This window comes from Nesoenas mayeri, assembly GCF_963082525.1.
Source record: "Nesoenas mayeri genome assembly, chromosome: 1".
Taxonomy (NCBI): domain Eukaryota; kingdom Metazoa; phylum Chordata; class Aves; order Columbiformes; family Columbidae; genus Nesoenas; species Nesoenas mayeri.
This window is the reverse complement of record NC_137541.1, coordinates 54,257,808-54,283,545: the sequence shown is the minus strand read 5'-3', so window position 1 is coordinate 54,283,545 and position 25,738 is coordinate 54,257,808. Positions and strand designations below refer to the sequence as shown.

The 25,738-nt window shown below is 41.7% G+C and overlaps 1 protein-coding gene across 7 annotated transcripts in view; it reads right to left on the bottom strand.

Annotated features, from left to right (window-relative positions):
- Window positions 1-7,809, bottom strand: part of KCNC2 (potassium voltage-gated channel subfamily C member 2) — a gene marked incomplete at both ends in the record, with an annotated part of 101,939 nt that extends 94,130 nt beyond the window's left edge. For all 7 annotated transcript variants that reach the window (XM_080347868.1, XM_080347870.1, XM_080347872.1 and 4 more), the window contains one exon: window positions 7,174-7,809. In XM_080347868.1, the coding sequence (XP_080203994.1) occupies window positions 7,174-7,809 (636 nt within the window). The remainder of the gene's footprint in view (window positions 1-7,173) is intronic.
- Window positions 7,810-25,738: the final 17,929 nt, after the last annotated feature.

The window sequence follows — 25,738 nt, the reverse complement described above, 5'->3', positions numbered from 1 at the left end:
AGAGATTTTTCCCCGTTTACAGCATTTTGCAGGAGCATATCAAAGACCCATTATCTAAGGTTCACCTAGAAATACTAAGAAACTACAAAAGACTGTCTGTAACAAGAAAGGACTGAATTATTACACCATTGTAATACCTAACCTGCTGGTAAAAAGACCAAAACCACAGCAACATCTCAGAATTTTCAACTTAAAGGTGGGGAGCCGGGGGGAAACAACACATAATTACAATATATAATTGCATCATTTGTATTTTAAGCTTCAAGTCACCACTTCAGTCAAAAATTCTGTAAAGCAAATCACAAGAAATTGTGTTGTATGTGATTGGATGGCATTCTATTTTTAACACTACTGATTAACAGATGGAAGTGGAGTTTTTTCCTTCAAAAGTGCTTTAGTCATCATAAAGTACCAACAAAGATGTAAATTGAACATTTTTGTAGAACTAAGAAAAATAGGTGTGATTTCATGTTCATTCTCTACAGTTACTTCTACAGCTCTCTCGGACAAAATTACCATTTAGTTATATAAATGTATACATGTGTATGTCAGGATAGAGGAGAAAATGTACCAGGTCTTCACTACAACTAGAACCCCTTTTATCATGCTGATAAATATTGCCAATAATAAGTTTATATTAATATGTCTATACACATTTCCACAATTGTATATTGTGTTCACCACTTGAAATTATTTCTGATGTGCAAAATATCTTCATGCTTCTGCCTTTGCACCAGGAGAAAGGGTCTTTGGGGATAACTGCACACATAAGTAGGAGTGAACATAGCTTCCTTGATTTCTCTCCACATAAAATTCTTGAACGGCTTTCCTTAGTATTGCACCAAAAACTAATTTTTATTCCTATATAACTACTAATTTATACTGGAAAGTATGTGTGCTTGTGAAAGAATGAGTGTATGTAAAGGAACCATATCATTATAAGAAATACACTAAGCAAAATGATAACCTATAGTCTGATATTCCAGATATTACCATATCTAGATTTTATTTTCCTATTTACTTTATTCACAAAAATAAATAAATAAATAAATAAATAAAATCTGTTTGTGGCTGAAAGAAACAGTGTTTGCCCAAGATGAGCCAAGAATCTAAATCACAGGATGAGCAGGAGTAGTCCCTGGAGAAGTTAAGAGCACTGAAACAGAACTTCATAAAAAGAAGCACTTGTTTTTTCCATCTGAAAACTACTGGACAGCACCTCATAAGAGATTATTAAAATATTAAAAATTTATATAGGATGTCTTTCTTCTTCTCTGATCCTTCTACCCCAATTGTAACTTCATAGGAAGAGAACAGTCACTTTCTGCCAGTGTCCACTGAGGGAGAAAAGGACAAGCAAGTTTTACACAAACTTCCCTTAAAATATTTTGAAGTTCCTACAGTGAAGGGAATGAATCAAGGATTCGGGATTAGTCTGAGTTCTGAACTTCTTTGGTTATGACTCAACACAAATTTACCAAAACAAACAAAAATACTGACTTCTTCGCAGGGTATCGATTGATACATTTACCTTGGACTAAGTACCAAACACTTTAAGAATACAGGGACCTCGAAGATACCAGTTTTCTTACATCACTTTTTTTCATATCCTGACTGCATCAAGTGACAATGGCATTGAAACCTATGCAACAGTCACCAGAAGTTGGGAACTATTCCTGCCATCACCATCCTAGCCAGTTTGAAGGTAGGTTCTCATACCCAAAGTAAACCATTTAAGAATTTTACCACTGTAAACAAAAATGGCAGATAGTACATTGTGTATTAACTACATAAATGAAGGGAACAAGATCTGCCAGATTTCTCAACCAAAAAAAAACTCCTCAGACCGTTATCTTCTTGGGCGGTGCGTGTTCAGCAAATTTCCACTTCCAGTTATACCAAAGCAAATTCAGCCTAAGTCCATTAACCAAATTATTTTGGAGTAGTTGGAAGACGAACCTGGCTGTGTGCACATGCACATACGTAACAGCATCTATTTCTGAAACGACAGGACGGATCATCTCTGTGGCATTTATGTCAGAGCCGTGACAAAATGCCTTTCCCAGATGAGCAAGTGACAGCAAGAAGGCTGTTTTTAATGGGAAGAGGAAGCCAAGAGCTGGCTTGTTTCCATGGAAACACTAGCAGCATCAGGCAGAACAGCTGTAGAGGAAAAGGCAGAAGTTCGGGAGGCAGAAATCTTGATGATTTTACCTCACCGATATGTCAGTACCATCAGAGAGCATCTATGTTTAAGGTAGATCAAGCTAGTTTATATTGATTACATCACGTACTAAGCTACAGTTTCCAATTAAGTCTTGTGAAAACCAGCATGCCAGAAGTAAATTAATAACAATTACTTACAATGTGATTTAGTCAGCCCATGTATACATGAAGCTACAGAGTGCATATATATCTCTAACAGTGATGCAATATGATTTTTGACATCAGGAACAAATCTTGTTGTTTCTTTAAAAATGACAGCTCCCACAGGCTAAATGCTTCAAGTATAATGACCAATTTAATCTAATGGACTCTTTTCCCACTTAAAATCAAATTCAGCACTTTGATTACCAACACAGTAAAAGGAATAACCTCTTTGCAGTTTGTTTATTAACCTTTACTGTTTTCTTAGTATCATTTTGAGATGGAAGATGCCAGCACAACTCAAAAATTACTAAATGGGAAGATCTAAAGTAAACATACTTTCCGTGTTGAATAAAAGACAGAGAATAAAGATTTCAACTTAAAAATTAAAGGGCCTTTCTATTTGTTAAGAAAGCAAATAAAATTTGTAATTCACTATTTATCTATAAACATAAACTCTGAGATTAACATATCTTCACAACTCTATTCGTGATATCTTGGACTATCCCAGCAGCGTTGTTTCCACCGAAAATAAAAATTGTCTTGCATCATGAACAGCCAAAGCCCTAAAAATACAACCTACTCCAGATATTCACCATAGCACACAGCAGGTATCTAGGTACCTGGAGAAAACATAAGCAAGCCACCAAATAAAAACATAAGTTATCTTTTATAAGAATGTTCTCCAATACAATTTCTGTAGCTTTGCCCTTTCAAGGGGATCTATAAAATCGTATTTTCTCCCGTCGCACTCATCTCAGCTGATTTTTCCTGCAACCAACACCACTGAATGTTTAAAGCTGATATAGATGTTACGGGACACTGAGTCTCCAACAACATAACTTCACATAAAGCAGTAGATGGGAATTTCTTATTTCCAGCCAACAATACCGCTCACTGCTCAAGTCCAGCTCTTCATGTCACAATGAAGTGGCAGTAGATCAGTATTTTTAAGAACACTTGCAAGGCGTAAGTATCTCAATGCCGAGACTGCAAGGCTTTTGTGGTTTTGTTTGCATTTCAGTGACTTCTCACAACAAACCAATACTTGCTAATTACTTTTTATCCTTCCCTTGTAAAACAAGTTATCATGACCTTTCCTGTAGATAAAGACTGTGCAACAGAGTGTGACCTGCCTCCAGCTGCTGAGGATGGCAGGGGTGTCACAGGCAGCGCCTGCTCGAGTGCCCTGGGCCACACCGGCTCCCACACTGCTGAGCCACCCAATGTCACAGCCGCTGTGCCCTTCTCTGTCACAGATTTACACTCTTCTCAGAAAGTGAAGGATATATAGCGATGAACTTTGTGAATCCCACGGACATTTTTGAGTTCCTGCACTAAGTATGTGAGCAATCCATAATCCTTAGGAAAAATCAATGACAAATACTAATCACTTCTATGAACAGCATCATGTTTCAACTATTATTCAAAAGTAAAAGGCCTTAAAAGCTTAATTAATTTGAAATATTATATCCAAGACTATCACTGACATTCTAGGTCCTGCTGAGCATCTGCAGACACTCTTTTAAACTCAGTGCTCAGTTATGCCTCTTGCACTATTTAGACAAATCTTTGCACTTTACTAAATCATAATGAGTGCTTTGCATTTATAAGCCATCTAAGGATACCAAAATCATTTACAGGTATTAAGTAGTAGATTGCAGAATACACATGCTTGATTCATTTAAGAATCAGGGGTCTGTTTCAGAGATGCTTAAAGCAATGCTCAGAAAGATGTAGTTGCCCAACACTTCCACTCCTATGACAGTATTATATACCAGGAGCTTTCTATATCTAGATAATAACATTCTATCAAATAGCAGTTTGTGAATGACTATTCTATTAAGCCTGGAGTGAAAGGAGTAGCACTGTACTTTTTCATTTCACAGTCTATGAAATCCAAAACAATAAAATGAACACAGAAATAATATTCAGATGCAACTCCGGAACTTGAGAAACAAAGAAAAGTGTTGCAGGTCTTGAAGTAAGTGTATGTACATGGATTACATTTTATAGTTACAAAAAAAAAAAACAACATATGTTTAGGAGATGTCACTGACATCAAACTGCATACACTAAAAATTGAATTTTTTTTAGAATCTCAAATAAAGTAAACCTTCTTGTCAACAAACTAGTTCCACTAGTTATATAACATCACTGGATGGTCTTGCTAGAATAATCTTGTGTGTGCACTATCCCCCAATAGGTTACCATGGCAACTTATATTTGAATTTCTATAAATTTCTATTTTTAGAGATCACAGTTTAGGATAAAGAAAATTCACAAATATTAAGTACCATTTCATTAATAGAAAATATCCCATTTTTATCATCATCATGCTTCCAAGAAAAGACATTGCTGAAGTTAAATCAGGCAGTAATACTAGAAAAATAATTACCACAGTTATTAAGAAAGTTTACCACTAAGCAGCCTCATCATAATTTAAGTGGCGCATGAGTCAGTAGCTAACACTATGAGGCAAAGATTGATGTTCACAGAGTTTCATCTTGATTTCAGTAAGGGCACAATTTCACTTAGATGTTTTTAGAATTACTCATCACTTCAGCTGACACAAAACAAAAGGGCATTTGCCAGAATACTCAGAAAATAGTGTCTTTGTTTCAGATGTGGCAAAATGTTGAATTGACAGTAATGTCTCAGTTCCAAACTAAGGTTACCAACACCTTAAATTACTGTGTTTAAGTGCTTACTAAGTGCATTCTGGTCCTTAAAAACAAATTTACTTAATGCCTCAAAACCTGCCAGCAATTCTCAAAGTTGTCTCCCTACCTGAAAGATCAAGGTACAAAGTAGTAGCCTCAAAGAAAATGAAAACACTGATTTAGATGCTGTTGTTACAGCTCTGATGCTGCCTTAATCTTGCTGCCTGGGGTTGAAATCAGAATATAATGTGTAAAACCAGTTTTTAAGTTATAAAAAGGTAAATACCTTACCTTCTAAGAGATTAATATTGCCATGTCACAATTTTCTACTCTATCATTAATTGCGGCATTCATTTTGCAATCTTGAAATAACTTTACAAGACCCACTGACAATTCAGAAGGTCTAGTAAAGGTGTAAAATTTGGAAAGTAAGTGCCTACAGGCTCTGACAAAGAGTGAACCGAAGTGGACTGAAGACAGAAGTGACAGCTACAACTCCAGGGCACAATTGTAATCAGCATGTCTACCTTCCTATTTCTCCTGGTATCTTCCATTTAACATTTAGTCCGTACTCCTCAGTTCTCCAGAAAAGTTGAGTGGAAAGATTCCCTATCCTAAAAGCAGCAGATTTGACATTGTCAGCAACTTTCCACGAAACAGTAAGTGAAAGACAACCTGCAGGGCAATCACCACATGCAATACTGTTTTCTCAGGTAACTGACAGCCGGATTTTCTTTAGGATTCAGACAGCTAAGATGCCAGCAATGTGGGTGTGTCATTGATGAGCAAAGATAGACACTTCTGATAGTTTTTCTTCAGAACCGATCCTTTATTAAAAATGTATTTCAAGTATCAGCTGGAGCCAGCTGTCAAGGGAAAACATATCGGTGGGCAATGTTCAAAGACATAAACAATGCTGGTGCTCAGCAAGTGACAGTAATAATGATGAGGACTGTTACTTCCTGCTTAACTTACCTCACTGTGCTCAGAGAAGTTGCTAACTTTCACAGAAACTGCATCAGGCCATAGCGTTCAATTCAGGAAGTCACTTAGCCACACGCTTATATTCACATCTATGAGATTGCCAGTGAAATCAGTGGAACTGATCAGAAGAAGACACCCATCATAAATGCACTTTCTACAGGATGAGGCTTAGCTCTGAATACTTCATGGGAATCCTGGTAAATAAGCTGCAAAACACTTATTACCATTTTATAATCAAACATTTCCAATTACAAGTTCTTATTCTTGTATTGCAGGGAGGATTTTCTGGTAGTTGCTTTTCTCGTTGTTAAATTCGAGGCACCACTGTGTATTTCTCTCAAAGGAATTACAATTGTTTGTTTGCTCCAATGCGCTAGGTTAAAAAGCAAGCCCACATCTCAAAGGCAACTAAAGAGGGAATTAAAATCCAAATCATCTTAGAAAGGAGTTGATACCAAAAGTTAAAATCTCTGTCTAAAGAAAGGAAATGTAGTATGATCATTTATCACCTTGTACCCATACCCTCAGTCACAGAGTCAGTCAGGGTCACCCTGAGAAATCAATAGAGGGAGAAACAGGGTGACCCCCTGTCACACTTACTTTGTTGAACCCAGATCACCTCCCAGCGCAGACACAGCAAAGCTGGAAAAAGGCTGAGGTCACTCTCCTGCAACTCAACCCAAACCCAAGACCTCTGATGGCTGGGAGAGGGATGATGGACTCCATGCAGATGGAAAGGTTGAGGGCACTCTGGAGTTGTTCCTACTCACCTCCCCCCACCACATTCACAGATGTTTCCCCCAGTGAATGCACCTCCACACCCCACCCAGACCAGAGGCGTAAGAGCGGATCCTTCGCAGGCTCCTCAGGGCACAGCTCCCATGTCAGCCCATGGGGAGATGCTGGCACAGTGGCGCCCCCCTCACTGCCTGACATCCCTTACAGATGCAGAATGGACACGCTGCACTGCCCCTGGGGGCCAATGTCACCCGCACTCAGTGGCCCATCAAAGCATCACCTCCACACGCCCATCCCAAGTGGGGCAAGCTTCTCCTCAATACACGTGTCGCCCACGCAGGGGACCGTGGCGTGTGCACCCCTGGCCGCCCCTCGGCTTCCCCAGCCGCCCCGGGCGGGAGCGCCGTCCGGCGGCGCTTACCCTGGCTGCCCGAGAGGAGTAGGGATCCTCGAAGAGTGCCCAGACGCGGGGCTGCAGCCGCCGCCAGCGTCCGCCTTTGCCCTCGACGGTCGCCCCCACGTCCTCGATGCCCAGTCTCTTGGCGGCCAGGTCATCATCGTCGCCGTCGGGGGGCGGCTCGCCAGTCAGTAGGTCGGGCGCCTCGAAGATATCGAGGGCCTCCTCGGCGTCGCGGTGCTGGCGATAGGTCATCCAGCAGCAGGGCTCCACGTCGGTCTCGTCGATGCCCCAGAAGGCCAGCTCCTCCTCGAAGAGCGGCCCGCAGACGTCGGCGGGGCAGTGCAGCTTGCCGGTGCGGTAGTAGTTGAGCACATAGGCGAAGACCCCCGGGTGCCGGTCGAAGAAAAACTCGCTGGTGCCGCCGCTGCTTCGGGTGCTACAGCCGCTGCCGGGCTCCGGGCAGCCGCCCGCCGCCGGCGGCGGGTTGCGGGGGGACGGCGGCGGCGGCTCCTCGCCGCCCGGAGACTCGCTCTGGGACTCGCAAGCGAGCAGGGCCAGGCGGGTCCCCGGCAGGGTCTTCAGGGTGCTGCGGTAGGTCTCGTGCCGGGTGCCTCCCACGTTGAGGATCACCCTCTCGTTGTCCTCGAGCTTCCCCATCGCTCCGGGTCGGACATGACTGGGGACGGCGCGGGAGGTGGCAGCGGCGACCGGTCGCTGGGAGGGCGGGCAGCCGGTCGCGGGCAGGTCCGCGGGGAACGAGCTTCTGCCTTAAACGCAATCAGAAAGGAGAAATCGAGGAGAAGCCCCTTAAGCATCACCGGGAGGGGGAGGAAGGGGGGGGGAAGAGGGGCAATTCCCCGCCGTCACCGGCTGCCCAAGCCCCCTCCATCCCACTGTTCGCCCACCGTGATCTCGCCACCCTCCCGGCCCGGCCCGCCCCGCCGCCAGCCCCCGGCCCCTGGGCACCCACCGCCGGCCCTGCCGCCTGCCCGCCCCGGGCTCTCTCCCCGCTTCCCCGAAAGCAGGCTACCGAAATGGCACTGCCGCTTCTCCCGCGTACGGATCCGCCACCGTCCCCACCCCCTTCTCCCTCGCGGGGATGCGTGAACCGAGCTGATGGAATTGAAAGTGTGCGGTTAATTATTTAATGGGCATCTATCTTTTATTATCTTAACAGCTTAACGAGGAGAAAAAAAAAGAAGGATTAGAGGTTTTTCTCTCTCCTTCACCCCCCCCCGCATCCCACCCGCCTCTATTTTGTGAGGGAGGGGTTGCTTTTGGGGAAGAAATACCAAGCTCTCCAGCAAGCTCAGGCAGCAGGCACGCCCTTGGAAAAGCTTTTTGTGTGGAGCTCGGCTTGCTACTTTCGCAAATAAACCATGAACACAAGCGTGCATCTCGGGGAAGAGCCGGTGGAACCAGCGCGGGGACTGCCGTGGGGTTTCTCCGCGGTGCCCCCCGCCAGCCCCTCTTGCGCCCCGCCGCCCCTCCGCTACCTTTGCCAGAGGAGAGGAAGCGACTCCGCTTCTCGGGCGGGCTCCGGTTGTGCGTGGCGGCAGACGCCGATTCCCAGCCGCTGTGTCTGCCTCTCTGCCAGGCAAAGAACTACTTGTTGTCGGGTTTGTTGGTTTGTTGGTTTTTTGGTTTTTTTTTCCGCGATCAGGTAGCTGTTTTACCTCCCTCCATGCTTAACTCCGAAAGGCGCAAAAGCGGCTCCCGCCGCCCGCTCGGAAATGCCGCTCCCTTCATCTTACAAGGGAGACGCCGCCTTTCCACAGTGGGGCTGCGGGCGAGCATCGCAGGCGGGAAGCAGAGCCATGGGCAGCGGGTTGGGGCACCTCGGGGACCGGTGCTGCCGTAATCCCAGCGCCTCTTCGGGAAGGCAAGCCCGAAGGTGAAAACGCACCTCATTTGGGGCTGAAGCTCCTCCCCGGGGCGGGGGCAGGGGAGCCGTTCCTTCGTACCCCTCCACAGCCCCCCATTCCCAGCCCTTTGGGGCGGAGGGAGGCGACAGCAAAAACAAATACCACATCTCTCCGAAAAAGGCAACACCACCTCCGCCCCAGCTACATGTAAATTTAGTTCACTTAAGGAAAACACGCGGGAAGGGATCGGGGCTGAGAGCAGCTATTTTTCGGAGGAACGCAGGCACAGCAGCGCCTAGCTACAGGTGACTGCGGAGAGAAGCTGCTCATCCTCCCCAGAAGTGGCTCCTTCACCTATCAGGTTTGTGTATGCAGCACCCGGATCACGGAGCTTCGCTGTGCGGGCCAGGGGATGCGCACGGTGCTGGGTGACAGCGGCGGCGAGGAGCGACCCGAATTCCGGGGAAAATCCGGAGCTAGGACAGGGCAGGGCAGGAGCCGGGGGAGTCCCAGCCTCCGGGGCTCGGGGAGGGAGGGTTCTAGGAGAGGGGATCCAAGTTTCATGTCAACTGGAAATAAAAAAAGCCAGATACAGTGCAGTGGGTACACTTGGTCCTCGGTACACTTTGTATGTTGGAAGCTGAGGGCCACACGGTGGATGGAAGTCGTAAGTCACCAATTAACATATAAGGAAGACCAATGCCTGTGCCAAAGTCTTTGCTTCCAAGCCAACTGAGTTATTTTCTACAGTCTATTTTACTGATGCTTCCTTTCAGCTGGGTTGGTCAAAGGGAAAGCAGCTCCCATCCTCACAGAGAAGACATACACAAAATGAGAGGTGATCCCTCTTGCTGCTTCCTCAAAAGAAAAGTCTTTCTCCACACAAAGGGTATTCCCTGACATGAAGTAATGAGTGGAATAACGGTAGCTGAAGCATCCCCATTCCGCATCAGAACCTTCAGCTGGGCACTTGCTGGCACTGGGTGGGTAAAGCTCTGCTGGAAGCAACGGTCAGAGGACACTGTGCTTAGACCAGATTGCTTTAACCCAGTTCTGTCTGTATGTGGTATCCATGATGTAAACACAGGCTCCCAAAGCAGCAGCAGCTTTGAGAAATGGGTTTCAAAAGCTCTCTCCAGATGTATGTTTCAAAGTTCCTAAAAGAAATGCAAAATATATCCTGCCCAAGCAGATATAATCAGTTAGTGAAAATTCCCGGGAGCCAAAATTAATATTCAGTTGCATAGTTGTAAATTCAGTGGAAAGGACTCACCCATCCTAAACCAAAGCAACATTGCTCATGCCACACTTGCTTTACTTTGTGGAGGGAATTTTTCTGAAAAGGTGACATAGAGAGGGGGAGAGTAAGACAAAATGAATATTCATTTTCTTCTCTGTGACCTATGAGAGTATTCTGGAAAAATGCAACGCATTGAAGATCTACAGCATTCATCCATTATGGAAAACCATGGGGTGGCAATAGCTGCCAAAAGAAACTGTATCATCACAGAACACCAGGACTTCCCTCTGAACTGTCACTGTCTGCTCAAGTCCCACATCTGTGCTCAAGTTACAACACAAGCACTCTCCTCCACAAAAAACCAACCAACCAACCAACCAACCAATCAAACCCCACAAACCAAAACAAACATAAAATCCCCCCAAACCCACCCACCCCCCCCCCCAAAAAAAACCACCCACAAACCATCCAACAACCTTAGAAACCTAAGAATAACAAAAATGGCATCTCATAAAGAAAAGCTTCATAGCCATACTGTCTAATGCCAATGTCATGAAAAAATGCATGTATTATGAGAAAACTGTTTACATTTCAGACTTCTTAAGCACGAGGTGATTTCTGTTGCATGGGGAAGAACAAGCCACAGAAACCTTTTTTCTAGTTGGTAAGAAAAGGAATGGGCTTTTCCAGAATATAATAGCCCTTCAGTCACATCAAAATGTCCATATTCTACAACATGTCTGTTCCTAAATATAACGCCATTAATTTCTCTGTGTGTCACTCTTCCTTTTATTTTCGGCATGTGTCAGACTTCTCAATAAAGGATGAAGCTATATTAGACATTGACTTTCCAGAGACGACATTTTCTTGAATGGCAATATTCTACATAGCCAACTGCAGTAACATTTATGAATTCATTTCTTCCCTAGAAGAGACTGACCTGAATTTTTGCACTCTTCAGTGCTTCCAGTAGATGTGGAAGCATGAGGCACATGTAAGAGAGAGAAATGTGCCTCCTGAGTGAGTCTTACCATGAAATATATTTGTAAATAATAAAAACCAAACAAAACAAAGCAAAACAAAAAAACCCAGCACCACCACCACCAACAAAACCACCAACAACACAAACCACAAAAAAACCCACCACAACTATTTACACATACTCTCAAACATATTCATGTAAATGTTAAGTGAAGACATTTCTATAGCTCAATATTTGGAATTTTCTTTGAGGAACTGAATGACACTGAGCAATGCACAACCAATTTTCCCTGCTGGGTAAGGTACTATGGAAGGAAAGGTCTTATGCTATTATTTTAAACAACAAAGCAATAAAATTAGATGTGAAGACTGCTATCAGGAATCCAAGCCAAATTAGTATTTTACTTACTACTAGCAATCATTCTCCTCACAAGCTTGAGTGCTGCAATGCAAAGTCATTGGGCTACCAGCTGTTTGACAATAAAAGAGTAAATGGAAGAAAGCACTTGTGGAAAAGAAAAACAAGTTTGAGGACAAACGGAGGATACTCCAGTTACAGTCATACCCTGAATCACCTCTGGAGGAGCCCTGTCCCTGTTGACCAGGGTTCCCTGGGAAAGTTAACCTGCCCAACTATCATCTGCCTTCCTGAGGAGGACATGAGAGACAGAAGCCACCAAGTTTTTCTAGTGTGGGTCACCATTTCATATTTTTCATATGATGTGGTAATCGGGAAACAACAACAAGAAATCAATTTTATAATGGAAAATTGTAATTGAAGACAGTGCAACACAGCCAAAATATGATCAATTTCTATCAGTTTAGTTGATCATTAAGTAAATGAACTAATTATTTTAAATATCCACTGTCATAAAAAAATTATTAAGCTTCTATTTATTTCTTTCACATATTTTTCTGTTCTCCCCTATTACTTATAATAATCTCCACTATTTACAACTGGATGTACTAATTAATTATAGATCTTGCAGAACATGACAGCCACATTATACTGAAGTACATTGATGATAAGTCAGAATCCTATTCTGAAAGTGGGGAAAAAAAAGAATTAATAGATTAAGTAAATGTCTGTGAAATAAAATTGTAAGGAGCCATGATGTAGTTAAATTGGACTAGGCTGGAAACAGAGCCAGCAGAAAGTTGTCATTATTTTTAAATTTGAAGCATGATTGCATTTTTAGTTAATGCAGTTGAAATATAAGCTTGATTTGATCAATATCACAGAGTTGGTGAAAAAAAGGTCTTACTGTAGAAAATACAAACAAAACTAAGATTGGACAAGACAAATGGACAAAATGTGAAAACTGCTTGTATGGTTTCATTGTCTTCTTGATCCTCCAGTCCACCCACAGGTGCTCAAATTATTTCAAAGCAACATTCCTCTTGACAAGCTTCTGATACCATAAGCTACGCCATTTCTTCGACCTTTCCAGGTTCGGGCAGTTCCAGCAGAGAATCTGCCAATTCTCTTTTGGCCACTGAGGTGGAGCTGGGCTCCTTCCATGGGGTGTCCCTCAGATTCCCACCAACAGAGACATTCAAGCTTGTCTCATTCCATGTCCCAGCTCCCTCCAGTGATGCCTTCCTATCTCTTTGTCCGCCCCTCTCCCAAATTCTTCTCACCTTTCCTTGTTTTCAAAAGCTCTCCTTAGCGCTGGAACATGCAAGTTGAGCAACCTTCTTAGCATTGCCTCAGCAACAAAATGCATTCCTTCAAATGCCAACATACCAACTAAGCATATTGGGCGCAGACAGCCAGGTTTGGGCAGTGGGACTGGAAGGTACCTGCAGAAAGGTGGCTGTGGGCTGCCCGGTGCCAGCCCCATCCCTTTCCCGCTGCCTCTGCCCTGCTGTGAGCAGTCCCCTGCCCTCCAGAGCCTCAATCAGCCGGGACCCCCAGCGCTTACCTCCCACGTGGTTAAAATAAATAAAGTAAGTGAAAATTCCCCAGCTCAGGATTGTTCTGCACACGGTGCTACAAGAACACACATATAATGCAAGTGGAACCATCCCAGTCAGTCACCTCCTCCAACCAGCCTCATAAACTTCCAGACCCAAAGTACCTGTTCTCACAGGGGGCAAACCCTTAGAAACCATCACCCTTTGCTTTTCATTCCACTTCTCCTCTAAATCAGGAGTGGATCCCATACATCCTTTGCCCAAATATCAGCCACCCCAGCAACTTTTTCTAGCCACTGCCTTTTTCATTAACGACCCAGGGGTGCCCTTTTGCTCCCCCCCAGTTAGCAATGCCAGAGGTATTAGCAATGCAAGATGGTGGAAAGAAGGATTACTCACCTGTTCCTGCTGTAATTCATTCAAGTAGCTTTGTCAGTACTGATTCACATTTGTTGGAGGCACATTTCTCAAGAGATACAGGATATTACATTCTGCTTATAAAAGGAGGCATTGCCTCAGGCTCTGTCCATACTTACATTTTTAGTGCCCAGTTCTGAGGTAGCCGGAATGAATTTTTGATCTATCCTGAAAATTTGCTTCAATTCCAGTTAAAGGTCAGTGATGTGTCTTTCTCATTCACAACTTGCCACTTCTCAGTGACTGTCACCTGCCAGCAAGACAGTGGCTTTGTAAAGAAAACTGATTAAACAGTGAGAATGGTACTGAGCTCCTCAACAGGCTTTTACTCTTTAGTTCAAGTAGAATGTAAATAGATGGACAGTGCTCCTTCCAGGTTCTCTATACACACACAGAAAACGAAAAAAAAAAAAAAGGTCTTGGAATGACTTAGTCAACCATATAGAGTCCAGAGGAACAGGCAAATAAACACAGTACCTCCAAACTAAATGCAGCTCTTGGGTATAAGCTTCCATCACTCAAAAAGGGTAAATCTTATCACTTGTCATCAGAAAGTGCAGAGAGATGGAAAAATGGGGAAATGCCCAAGCCATATGTCTTCTCTTACAACATGGCTACCTCAGCCAGTAGAGACGAGCCAGCCTCCTCTGACCTTGCTTCTGTTTCCTGGCACAGGAACACAAGGTTCATGAACATTTTGGGAAATGCTGCTCCCAACGTTTCTGCAATTTTCTATTCTTTATCCATCTCATTTATTTTGACTGAAGTTTTTTGACAATACGTTAATAATAAAACTTCATGTCAGCATAAAGAGGGCCTCATCTTGCTGCAAGTCTTAAGCACTCCCATAATATAAATAATCAACAGATTCAGGACAAAGAGTTTTCTTCTGCTATGGAAGAGTATGCACTGAAAGAACTAAATCTATCTAAATGGAAGAGGTGCCTTATTATCTATTCTAGCAATCTCTTCAGGGAAAAAAAAATACAAAACAAAAACAAAACAAAAAAACCCAAAACAAACAATGACAAAGAAAACCCTAGAGACCTTTACATTTTTGTTTTAGTAAATTATATTATCTATCATCCAGCACACACTCTGTCTACTACCTCAATCAATATTCCAACTGTTATTGAACAGCTAGTCTACATTTTTAAAAGAAAGTTCCATTTACTAAAATTTTATGGGAGTAGTTTCATGTTTCACTTAATGCTAGCTTTTACTGATCATCTCCTAAAATCACATCAAATCTGATATATGACCCACATATGATGGTGATTTATCTGGGGAAATCAGTAAACCCTCCATCACATGCCATCGAAATCAATGAAAACACACTAATAGGACTACAAGCATTTTCAGATGATTCTGGCATTATTCCACCTAGTTTCTGTGCTCCACCAAAGTTTAACTGGAAGCCTACTGTATCTATCATTTTCCTCATTTCTGTGGCTAACAAACTCCATTACTTTCATTATTTTTTTAGTAAGAGACCATAATATATCTACCCCAATAAGGCAAGGGATCTGCTTTAATAGGTCATCTTCTGAAGATGTTTGCACTGATGATCTTTGAGGCATTCATGAAGCAGCGGCCATTTAGTTGACCCTTCTGTCAGTGAATGGAAGAGATTTTGTCACAATAGTTCATTCTCTGCTATTGATTCCAAGTTTAATAATTACGTTTTGCGATGGTTTTGTCTGCTCATTGTGAGCAGCTATAGTTTACCTGTTAGAAAGGAAACTCTGAGAGTGCAAGGGGCAGAAGTCTCCCGCAGAGTCTCACTGACTGACACAGGCAGATTTTAAAGCAGATGCCTTAGCTATGCAGGAAGCAAAGAGGTTTCGTCATAGTGTCTGCAGTCTCATACAGCAGACTCAATCTCACCGTATGCAAGCTTGATTAATTTTGACTGCCTCCATTCAACTGCAGTCAAGTTTTTCTCTCCTAATTTTTTTCATGCTACTTTGCAGACAAGATTGCCCGAAATCTGGACTGAGGTGTCTACTGCCATGGAAACAGAACAGTATTCTCAAGAGATAAACACTGCATATCTCCTCTGCTTGTGCTTCAGTCTTGCTTGCAAAAGTTAGAGATGCTGGCACAGATTTCTGCTATAACCTGTAAACTGGACTGTTACCCTACCTGACAGGGGAGAGCCAGATGGGAAATACCAGATCCATTGCTGGCAGCATCATCAGCATTTCCTCCTTAGAGGCAGGGTGCCAGGGAGCCTTAAAGATCTGTGCAAGGTCATGCTGAGGTAGAGAAGTCTTGGCAGAAACAGCCTAACTAACTCTCAGTTAGTAGCCTGTCTTAGTATAAGGAAAATAATATAAGGTTGTAAAACTGCAAGTTGATTTCTTGAGTCTCTGCATGTCTTTGAACAAGTCAGCTTATATACTTAAGTGTAGAGTTAAAACCACTTTCATCACATAGACTGTTACACTTAGTTGTCAAAGAACATGCCATCTCCATGCTAATCTTGTAAACATTTCATCAACATTTTATACCCTTCAGATGTTTTCTCAATTTGTTTTGAACTGCAGTGCTCTTGTTGCTCTGCACCTTCCTTAAAGGAAGAAAAGGGCTAGTTTGGAGCCCCCGGGGGAAGATGTGGTCTCAGGGGCTGCTGTTGCTGCAGATGCTGCTAAGGGGCAGTCTTGCTGAGTACACTTGGGTTCAGGAAAGCAGGTCACACAGCCAACAAGACACCAACCCCTGGCCATGTACCTGTCCCTTACATGTACCGTGCACACAGGATGTAAATGGAACTATCGAAGGATGTGACTGGACCAGAGAAAACAGGGCAGTTAGGGCATCAGCAGCCTTGGAATCATAGAATCATTTTGGCTGGAAAAGATGTTTAAGATCATTGATTCCAGCCGTTAACTTACCACTGTCAAGTCCACCTCTAAACCATGTCGCTAAGATCCTCATCATCTTGTCTAAGGGCTTCTGTACTTTTTGCATTAGGAACTCAGAACAGAGATAGTTGTTAGGTCCAGGACTGATCTGATCTGCCAGAGCACAGAAACAGTAGGGACTGACTTTTAACACCCGTGTTCTGTAGGAAGAGTGAATACCCACCTAACTTTTGCTAGTCAGTTTAGCTATGGTAATTTCCATGTGGTTTTACATATTCATCAGGAGAAAGACACATGCCTTTAAAGGTCTCAGAGACCCATCTTTTTCTGCAGAATAAGCAGACAGCCTAAAGATTATAGCAGCACAACAGAGGTGCCTAAAGCATCTGCTTAAAGTTAAATAGCACACTTCTCGGTGACTAACCGAGACCTTGCCACAACTGCCTGTTGCTCTGTTTCTTGAGACTGGGTTGCGGTAACACCTTCTTCACCCCACAACACCTTGAAAGCATGCAGGGTAAAATGACCTGAGAATTTTATACCTCCCTTAAGAAGATATTTTCACTTCAAGATCATAGTGAGCGCACTGCAGCGTGGGCATGAGGTTACTGGCAGCCTCCAGTGGGAATTCAAGGTGTCAGTTTTGTACCTTTCAGCCTTCTCCTTAGCTGGCAATTCGGCAGTTAGCAGGACTGGCAGAGAAACAGAAGTCAATCTGCCATTGCTGTAGTGAGGAACACCATTTAAGCCTGCAAGACAGCTCCTGGCAAGGCATGTAGGAGGACATCCCTTGCTGCCACTCTGTTCCACTCAGGTTCTCGTCTGCTTTTTCTCAATATGGAAGTTAACGACAACAATACACACACAAAACCACCACCAACAAAATCTTTCCTATTATATTTTTTTAGTAAATGTTGACTGTCAAAATAAAAGAAGCATTCCCGTATCATGTAATAATTATGTCCTATAAAACTTTATGCAGCCAAGAGGCATCACATGGGAGATTCAAAAGACTTTTCTAAAAAGGAACGGATTCTAAAGATCTTCTATTCGGAAGTTGCCTAAACAAAGAAAATCCTCATATTTTAAACTCCTACCCATCTATAGCTCTACCTGAGCATTCCTGCTAACCTGTGCAGAAGATGAAGATTTGCTCTAGCTTTTCTATAATCTTTCAATTCCACAAATCATTATCATTGATACTTGTTAAACAAGAAGCAACCTGAGATGTTTGTGGTTACAGTAAATGTTAGCTGCTTGTATCATTAACATCATATTCCCTGTCTCCCACCCTTATCTCTTCTCTCTCTTATACCTTTTACAACTCAGATTTACATTTTCTGAGGCAAGGATTATATCCCAAAGTAATAGTTTGCATAGTGTCCAGCTCAGCCTGTGGCTCGATTAGTTTTCAGGAGCTTCAAAGCTAGAAAACACATTAATGGAACAGTAATTGACAAATGTCCAGCTCAAAAAGTTTCAGCATCAAAAGGAGAGGCAGAGTGGAAGACAAAATAGATAAAGAGATGCTCTGAGAGCAGAGCTGTCATCTTAAGTGCACCTTTAAGCTTCTCCCACTGCCGTGACTGGAAGATTGCTGCTCCTCCTCCAGAAAGGGAATCTCTGGTTTAAAATCTCACAGTATCATAATTAATGTGAATATTACACTAATCTTGGGGGAAAAAAATATTACTACTTATCAGCTTCATTTACATTTTTTAATAACTCCTTCGCTTAAGCTTTGAATATTAATTTTGAAAATTGCTTTGGAGGTTCCATGTGTCAGGTCCCACTCTACAGCCATCCAGGCAGAAAGTGTTCAGGAATTCAGGCAGGCAAAAGGCTTGTGGTCAATCATCTCTCCTAAAGGACAAACATCATCATTTGCTGTTTTGGCAACAGGACATTCAGCTTCACAGTACAGAACTGACATAGGGCACTTCCAGTGGCACAAAGTTATGTCACCAGACTCCAATTACATTTTGTTAGATCACTAAATAGACATCTATTATGCCAATTTTTGTTTCATGCTTCCAAACATTTTCTGTCAGGTTAGATGTTAGGATCTGGCAATTAAAACTCAGTCTAAACTGAGCACTGCTATGTTACTATCATTCTGGGTAGGTTTTTAAAGTGTCAGAACCATCTTCTACCTTTAAACTGCTCACAGATATGAGTTATGAATGCACAGTCTACATTAACTGCTGCCCTCAAACACTCTCTACAGCCCAAGAGCACAAGTCAATCTAACAAGTTATCAAAAAGACTGTCTTTGAAGTAAAAGTGCAAAGAAACAGCTTGAAGTCCATGATTATTCAGAACTAATACAGCTACTTGTTTTTACTCCTGCTTTCATTTTAGTAAGAGAAAAATGCAATTAAGACAAAAAGAATTCTAACAAGTTAGTAGTCTTGACATAATCCTGACTAGTGTCTAAAGCAAGCTTATAGACTGCTCCTTCATGGCAACAGGTAGCTCATAATTTTATGTATTATTCACAGTAGTTAATTCACTGGGGAGGAGGGGGAAGGCACTGCAGAAATTAATACAGTAGTAAATTAACAAGGGGGCTGAAGAAAAATCTCAGCTGGCAACAGCACTATTTCACTATGTTTTCTGAACAAAACCTTTCAGTTCACCAGGTTAGAGACAGCCTAATTTACATAAAAGAAGGAAAAACAGAACAGCATGGAATAATTGCAGTCTCACAACTTGAACATTGTTGAAGAAAAGCAAGGTTTGGCTTAGGAATTACAGCCAAATAACTGTAGACTGAAGGTGGTTACCAGCACTTCTACACATCAGACAGAAGCAGGGATTAGTACACTTATCAAAATCCAATAAAGATATGTTTCAGCTGAGACTAAAGATTTTCTGTATGACAACAAAAATAAGCAATAATAAAACCTATTCTAATAAATACCTGCATACATTATTATATTACATTACATTTATTAATTGCATAAGAGATCATTTACATACAGTGTCTGAAAAGAGCTGCTGTTAAACTCCTTACATTTTGGTTCAGCTTCCTTTTACCTTCCCCCTGCTCTTAAAAAAATAATATTGATTTTTAAAAGCATTGTTTGGGTCTATTTTATTTTCCATTACATAATTCCAAGCTGAAGCTGTGAATGTCGCTGACATACATCATATGAAGCAAAGCCAGGAAGGGGAAATAATACTGCTAGTCTCAGGTAAAGCTGATGAGAGCATATTAGTAATCTGAAAAGAAACATAAGCACAAAGCTCCCACACAACTGAGACACTCAAGGCCGGGTTTTCCAGCAGGAACATCTCACCGTATCTCATGGTGTGGCAGAGCTTCACTGTTCCTCAAGGGAAATGATGCAGGAAAAAGCAGTTCTCAAGAAGAAAATTTGTAGGTTAAAACTCATCACAACCTCAGCAATACTTTAAACTTAAGGTTTCCACCCAGAAAAACCAACCAACCAACAAGATATAGAGAAACACACTGACAAAATCTGTAAAACAAGTACCTCACTGACAAGAATTTAACCAGAGCACCATGCTTAGCGTAGGGCATCACATTGAGCACAAGAAAGGCACCAACTGGAACTTACAGGAGAATAACGAGAAGGCACTAAACATGCCCAGTCAATGTAATTTTCCTAAACAGTTGTATTTAGCAGACTTCAGATCAAAGGGGATGTAGCAATAGTTTTCAAAGCTATCGCATAAGGAAAGGATGAGATAGTGGAAAGAGTAATCAGCTTAAACTGTAGCAAGAAACATTCAGGTTAATCAGTAGGGAACAACTTCCAACATGAAGCGCAGTGAAGCAACAGAACAGATTACCTGGCAATATGTTTGAGTCTCCATCACAGACAAGAAGAGCGTAAGCACGCTTTTTTTTTCCAGGTAATGTAGGATAATGGAGTAGCCAACCTCATGAAATCTTTTCCAGACTGATATCTTCTGACTGTATGTGAAAGACATACAGAGTTTTTACACAGACCTGTATGACTGGATAGGCTTTTCTTCATGGCTGGCATTCCAGAAGGAAGAGTCAAAAGATATGAATGAACAGAAGATATTAATAAGTAGTGATGTCATCACAAACACCGTTTGCTTTTGCCTGTCCCATCTCCTATTCTCTCCCCCCAGGGATTTTGTTGCTGGATGTTACTTCATATTTTGATTTATTTCAGAAGAGTCTTTAGCATTATGGCTGTTACTGAAGAAGCTAATTTCCAAGAACGATGTTACCAAAATAAGAGAGTTTGGAAGCATATCAAGATAAAATTGGGAAGAGAACTTAGAAATCATGTAGTCTGAAATAAGGGGTAAGGTATCAGAAAACAAACATAAGGAATATGGAAAGTTAATTATCTGGCACTGACAACTGATTCCCTTCTCGCTGTCTTGGTTTTAATAAACAAACAAACAAACTTTTCTGAGTGCTTATTTCCCTGTGGTTACTTGGATCTATGGAACAATAATACCTAGAACAAATATTTCTCAAAAGCATATTAAACCCATAAAGAGAAGAATGTTATAACTTGGTTTAAACTGTGTTGCTATATTGGGCACTTCCAAAACGATGGTTTTAAAGGAAAAAAACCTAAAGTTAAATTGTAGATGTGACCTCTTTTTCTTTTCACTTTGGTCAGGAAACACTTAGAAAGGAGAAGAATTCAAGAATGTCGAGTGGATGAAAACAACGGCAGTGTTCACAACTGAAACCTGCGGTTAATCACTGGCATCTGCAAGGCAAATACTATTGTCAAAAGAAATTACTTCACACGAATAATTTTACCAGTGCAGGGTTTAATTCATGCCAAGACAAATCATCCCAGAATTAGTCAGAGGAGTCATTGTTAAGTGTTCACTTACTTGACAAGAGGGTGTAAGAAAAGGGAATGTCACTTTAGGATCCATCCCCAAAGCTACTATTTTAGCTTCCACTGATTTTATCCTGTGCTTCCCTATAACAGCCTGGGGCTTCCCTACATGAAGTGTAAAGCATGTATCACCCATGGCATGCTCCTTCCCAAGCCAGCTTTGTGAGGGCCTTGGCCATAACTCAAAATAAGAACATGAGCAGAATTACCAACAATCATCCTACAAATGGGATAGGAGATGGGACAGGCAAAAGCAAACGGTATTTGTGATGACATCACTACTTATTAATATCTTCTGTTCATTCATATCTTTTGACTCTTCCTTCTGGAATGCCAGCCATGAAGAAAAGCCTATCCAGTCATATAGGTCTGTGTAAAAACTCTGTATGTCTTTCACATACAGTCAGAAGAGCCCTTTTGAACCTGAATTAATCAGTTCTGCCACGTTTCCCTCCCAACTTACAACCAAATGCGAGAAGTGGTGTAAAATAGAAATATGGGGAAAAGCTGGGGAAGAAGCCCCACAAATCCCTGCTGCTAAGGAGCTCTTCGCTTGTTGTCTTGAAAAATTGCTATAAAGAGCAGCTTTACCGTGAGAGGGACAGTCCTTGTGCCCTAGTTCGGCACACTGATAGGTGACGATCTGCAAGAAGTGTCCTTCCCACAAGCCTCTCCCAACAAGGGCTATGGAAGGAGCCCATCATTGCAGCAGTTACCCCAGAGCCCAGCAGACACCAGCTCTGGGACCAACGCAGGCACCTTCGCCTCCCCCAGCCATGAGGATGGTCCATCTCACCAGAGCTTGTGAGGGGCTCCCTGGGAGGACAACCTTTCAGGTCTTTGTCCACCAAAGGAGTCCACCAAATAGGTTCTTTGAGACTACCTAACGGGCAGTTCAAAAGCAGCGTCAAGTTTCTACAGGGAGAATCCTCACTAGTTGGATACCTAGACAGCACATCTTCTAAATACCATTTCTTCTACCTTTTCCAGAGTCTCCCATGTTCTTTTCTCCTAACACTGGGAGGGGAAATGACAGCAAAAGGTTGGAAGATACGAGCTAAAAAAGACACAAGCCAGCAAAAGATGCTAAAATATTAAACATGTTTCATGAGAAAACATCCTGAAAAAAAAAAATGAAAGCACAAAGAAATGGTTATTACTTTTCTTACTTTGAAGCTGCTTCTCTGGGGATGCCAGACACACAGAATTCTGCCAGTAGCAACAAACACAGAAGTTTCCATGCACAAATCCAATTAATTCTATCCAAACTGTAACACGTGAGAGAGGAGAAAAAAACAACCAACCAACCAACCAAAACAAAACAGAAAACAGGTTCCCAGATACTATAAATTTCACGTAAACACAACAGATGCTACAATAAACATTAATAAACCTGTGATAAGCCTCTAGTTCCCCACAATCAGAAAGGGGTGCAACAAAGGTATAGGAGCCACAAAGCAAAATATTTCATCGGGTCATCATGTAGGCACTGTCTACCACATTTCTTCCCTAAGTACCTTCCAGTTCACTTAATATTTTGAAAAATCCTCTGTGGAAAAAATAGCCTCAATAGGTCTGGAAGGAAATACTACTTGCTTCTTTCATCACTGGAGGTGCCCCATGACTACAACAGAGTCCTTCTGACTCAGCTTCTCAAAGACAAGATGGTTAACAACATGAAAAGCAAGTACAGAATCATCTCAATCTCTAAACTGCTGAGTTTGAAGGTGAGAAAGGATAAATTATTAGAGTTATATCCAGGAAAAAAAAAAAAGGCATGTGATTTTGTGCCTTCCCTTTTTTGGCAGAAACTTACCTGCCTTGTTTTTCTATGGATTTAACAGACCAACACATCAGAAATCAGTTCTAGGCTTGCTCTTTTACTATTTACAGATAGCATACTCTAAAAAAAATCAAAATGAAAAACAACAAAGCCCCCAAACCAACCAACCAACAAGCCACAAACAAAAAACCACAAACAAACGAGAATACCCCACACAACCTGAAACAAAAGTACCCCAACCAACAAACCAAATAGCCAAAGCCAAAAGAAAAAAAAATACCAAAAAAACCACAAACCAACCCCAAAACTAAACAGCACCTCCGTACAAACATGCAATGGTAGATATATTTTTAATATTTTTTTTTTTTTCTGGCCCCGACGATCCACAAAATTTGATCAGCTGGCAGTAACTCTTCTAGAAATGAGTTTGTGGGTGTGAATGGACACTATTATCTTCTCTGAGCAACAAGGCCATCGCAGGTGAGGATTTCTGTATTTCCATTAGCTGACAAAGTGAATCTGCCATAGGTCTGCACAACTGTCTGTATTTTGCTGCTCAAAAAATGCTCTTGAACATTCCAGCTAACATGGCCAGTGCATTTGATGAAGTGGTCATAGACCTTGAGAATGAGGAGTTACATCACTGCATTAATCTCCACTTGTCTTCTGGGAGCGTGCGCATCTAACAGGACAAAATATGTTTGCAGCATAATGCACTTCTGATGGTCTCAATCAGGGCAGGCTGCTAAGACTTTTTAGCAGAAGTGTAAGTCAGGGCAGTGTGAAGACAACTGGTTTTATTAAGCTGCAGGTTTCAGGAAAGAAACCAGCCAGCTCCTCTGAGAACACGTCCTAATGCAGAAAACGGGCAATTCAGGGAAAGTTTGCAAATGTAGAAAAAAGTATTGTTTGAAACACAATTAAAGGCAGCAAGCCCCCGTAGACACCTGCTGAAAGTTTTGAAGCTACAAAGCACTTATCAAAGAAAAAGTTTTAGGTTCATCAAACGTTTACAAGAAGAGCAAATCAGAATGCAGTTAATGAGGGCATTAAGACCGCTGTTAATGAAAAGAAGTCAGGCACTACAGACCCTGGCTTGAATACAGATTCTGTGGGTTTGCACTAACTGTAAGTTCAGTGGGGCAGCTGTGGGCTCAAGTTACTTTGAATTCTTTGTTACCATCTTCAGTTTAGACAGGCGGATGGAAAACTGCTTTTGTGAACTCGATTAAAAATTCATCATAGGCATCACGCTTGATGTTTTGAGGCAGCCACTGGTGCATAACTGACCTCATAGTTAATAGAAAACATAAACCTAGCAGGTTTTACATAATTACCAGACTACCTACTTGTATTTTCAGGAAATTTCTGACCTTTCTTTCCTGTTAAGGATCTGTATCCAGATTAAGAAAAAAATAATGCCTGACTACCAAAGCTACAGAAATAATGTTCTTATGACAGCACATAATTTTAGTGATAAAGAGCAAAATAAAGAATGTTTAATTTGCAGATGTGACCTATGCAGCCTCTGCTGATAAGCAGGCCCACTAAGGATACATCCACTTGTTATCAATTATTCCATTCCATAGGATAATGTAGAATAATCTTCTTAAAAGCAACGCACACAAAAAAATATTATTAAGCATTGCAAAAAGAAATATGTCAGCACCTCATTTCACAATCACATTTATTAAATTGGCCTATTATTTTATACATCGGTGCAACTCTCCTAAGTGAATAACTCTAAACAGGGTAGGTGATTCTTTGAAAAACTAATAAAAATGCCACTTGGTTGTCTTCAGTTATTTGAACAGACACATTAACAAGCATTTCCCTGTAAAACCAGCTAAAGTTGCCCTTCTGAGATTCACCAATTCCAAGAGCACTAATTAAAACCTTTCCAGCAAGAAAAATTCCACAAGGAATGGGTTGTAAGAAAATCATAGTGAGCCACATCAGAATTCTTGCTTAGAATAAGCATTGACAGAGTTTGCCTTTCTCCGTAAACCAATACACGCAGACTTTCACGGCCCCAAAATCCTTCATTTGAGGATTTAGAGCAGAAACTGCAATTCTACTTACAAGTGAGGACAAGGCAGAAACAATCAAAAGATGACAATGCACAAGCTATTAGAACAACAAAGTGCTCTATCCAGAATAACCAGTCGGCCCCACAAGGACCACAGTCCCACATTTCAGGATTCATTTCAGCAATGCCCTTAAATTCCTGTGAAACACAAATTCTGTCTCAGAGAAAGGTTTTGTTAACCACAGACTATAAATTCAAAACCAAGCACAGAGGAAACTAATATATTTTACTTGCATATACTTAAGAAATGCAGTTCAACACACATTTAATTTCGGTGACAGGTATATTGAAAGCAAAGACTGACTATATCTATGTATTTAAAATTAATGATTGTTTTTATTTCTTAACACAAAGAATTTTACAGAATTAACAAGATGTATTACACTGAAAAGCATATCTGGCTGAACATTTCAAGCAGCAATGATTATTTTAATTCATGGTTTAATTTTTGTTGTGACAGAGGTGGTTTTTCTCTGTTTTGTATGTTCAGAGTAGATAGGAAATGCCATGTATCAGTTTCACAAAGAATATCATTGCCAAGTTTTAGGTAAAAAAAATAGCA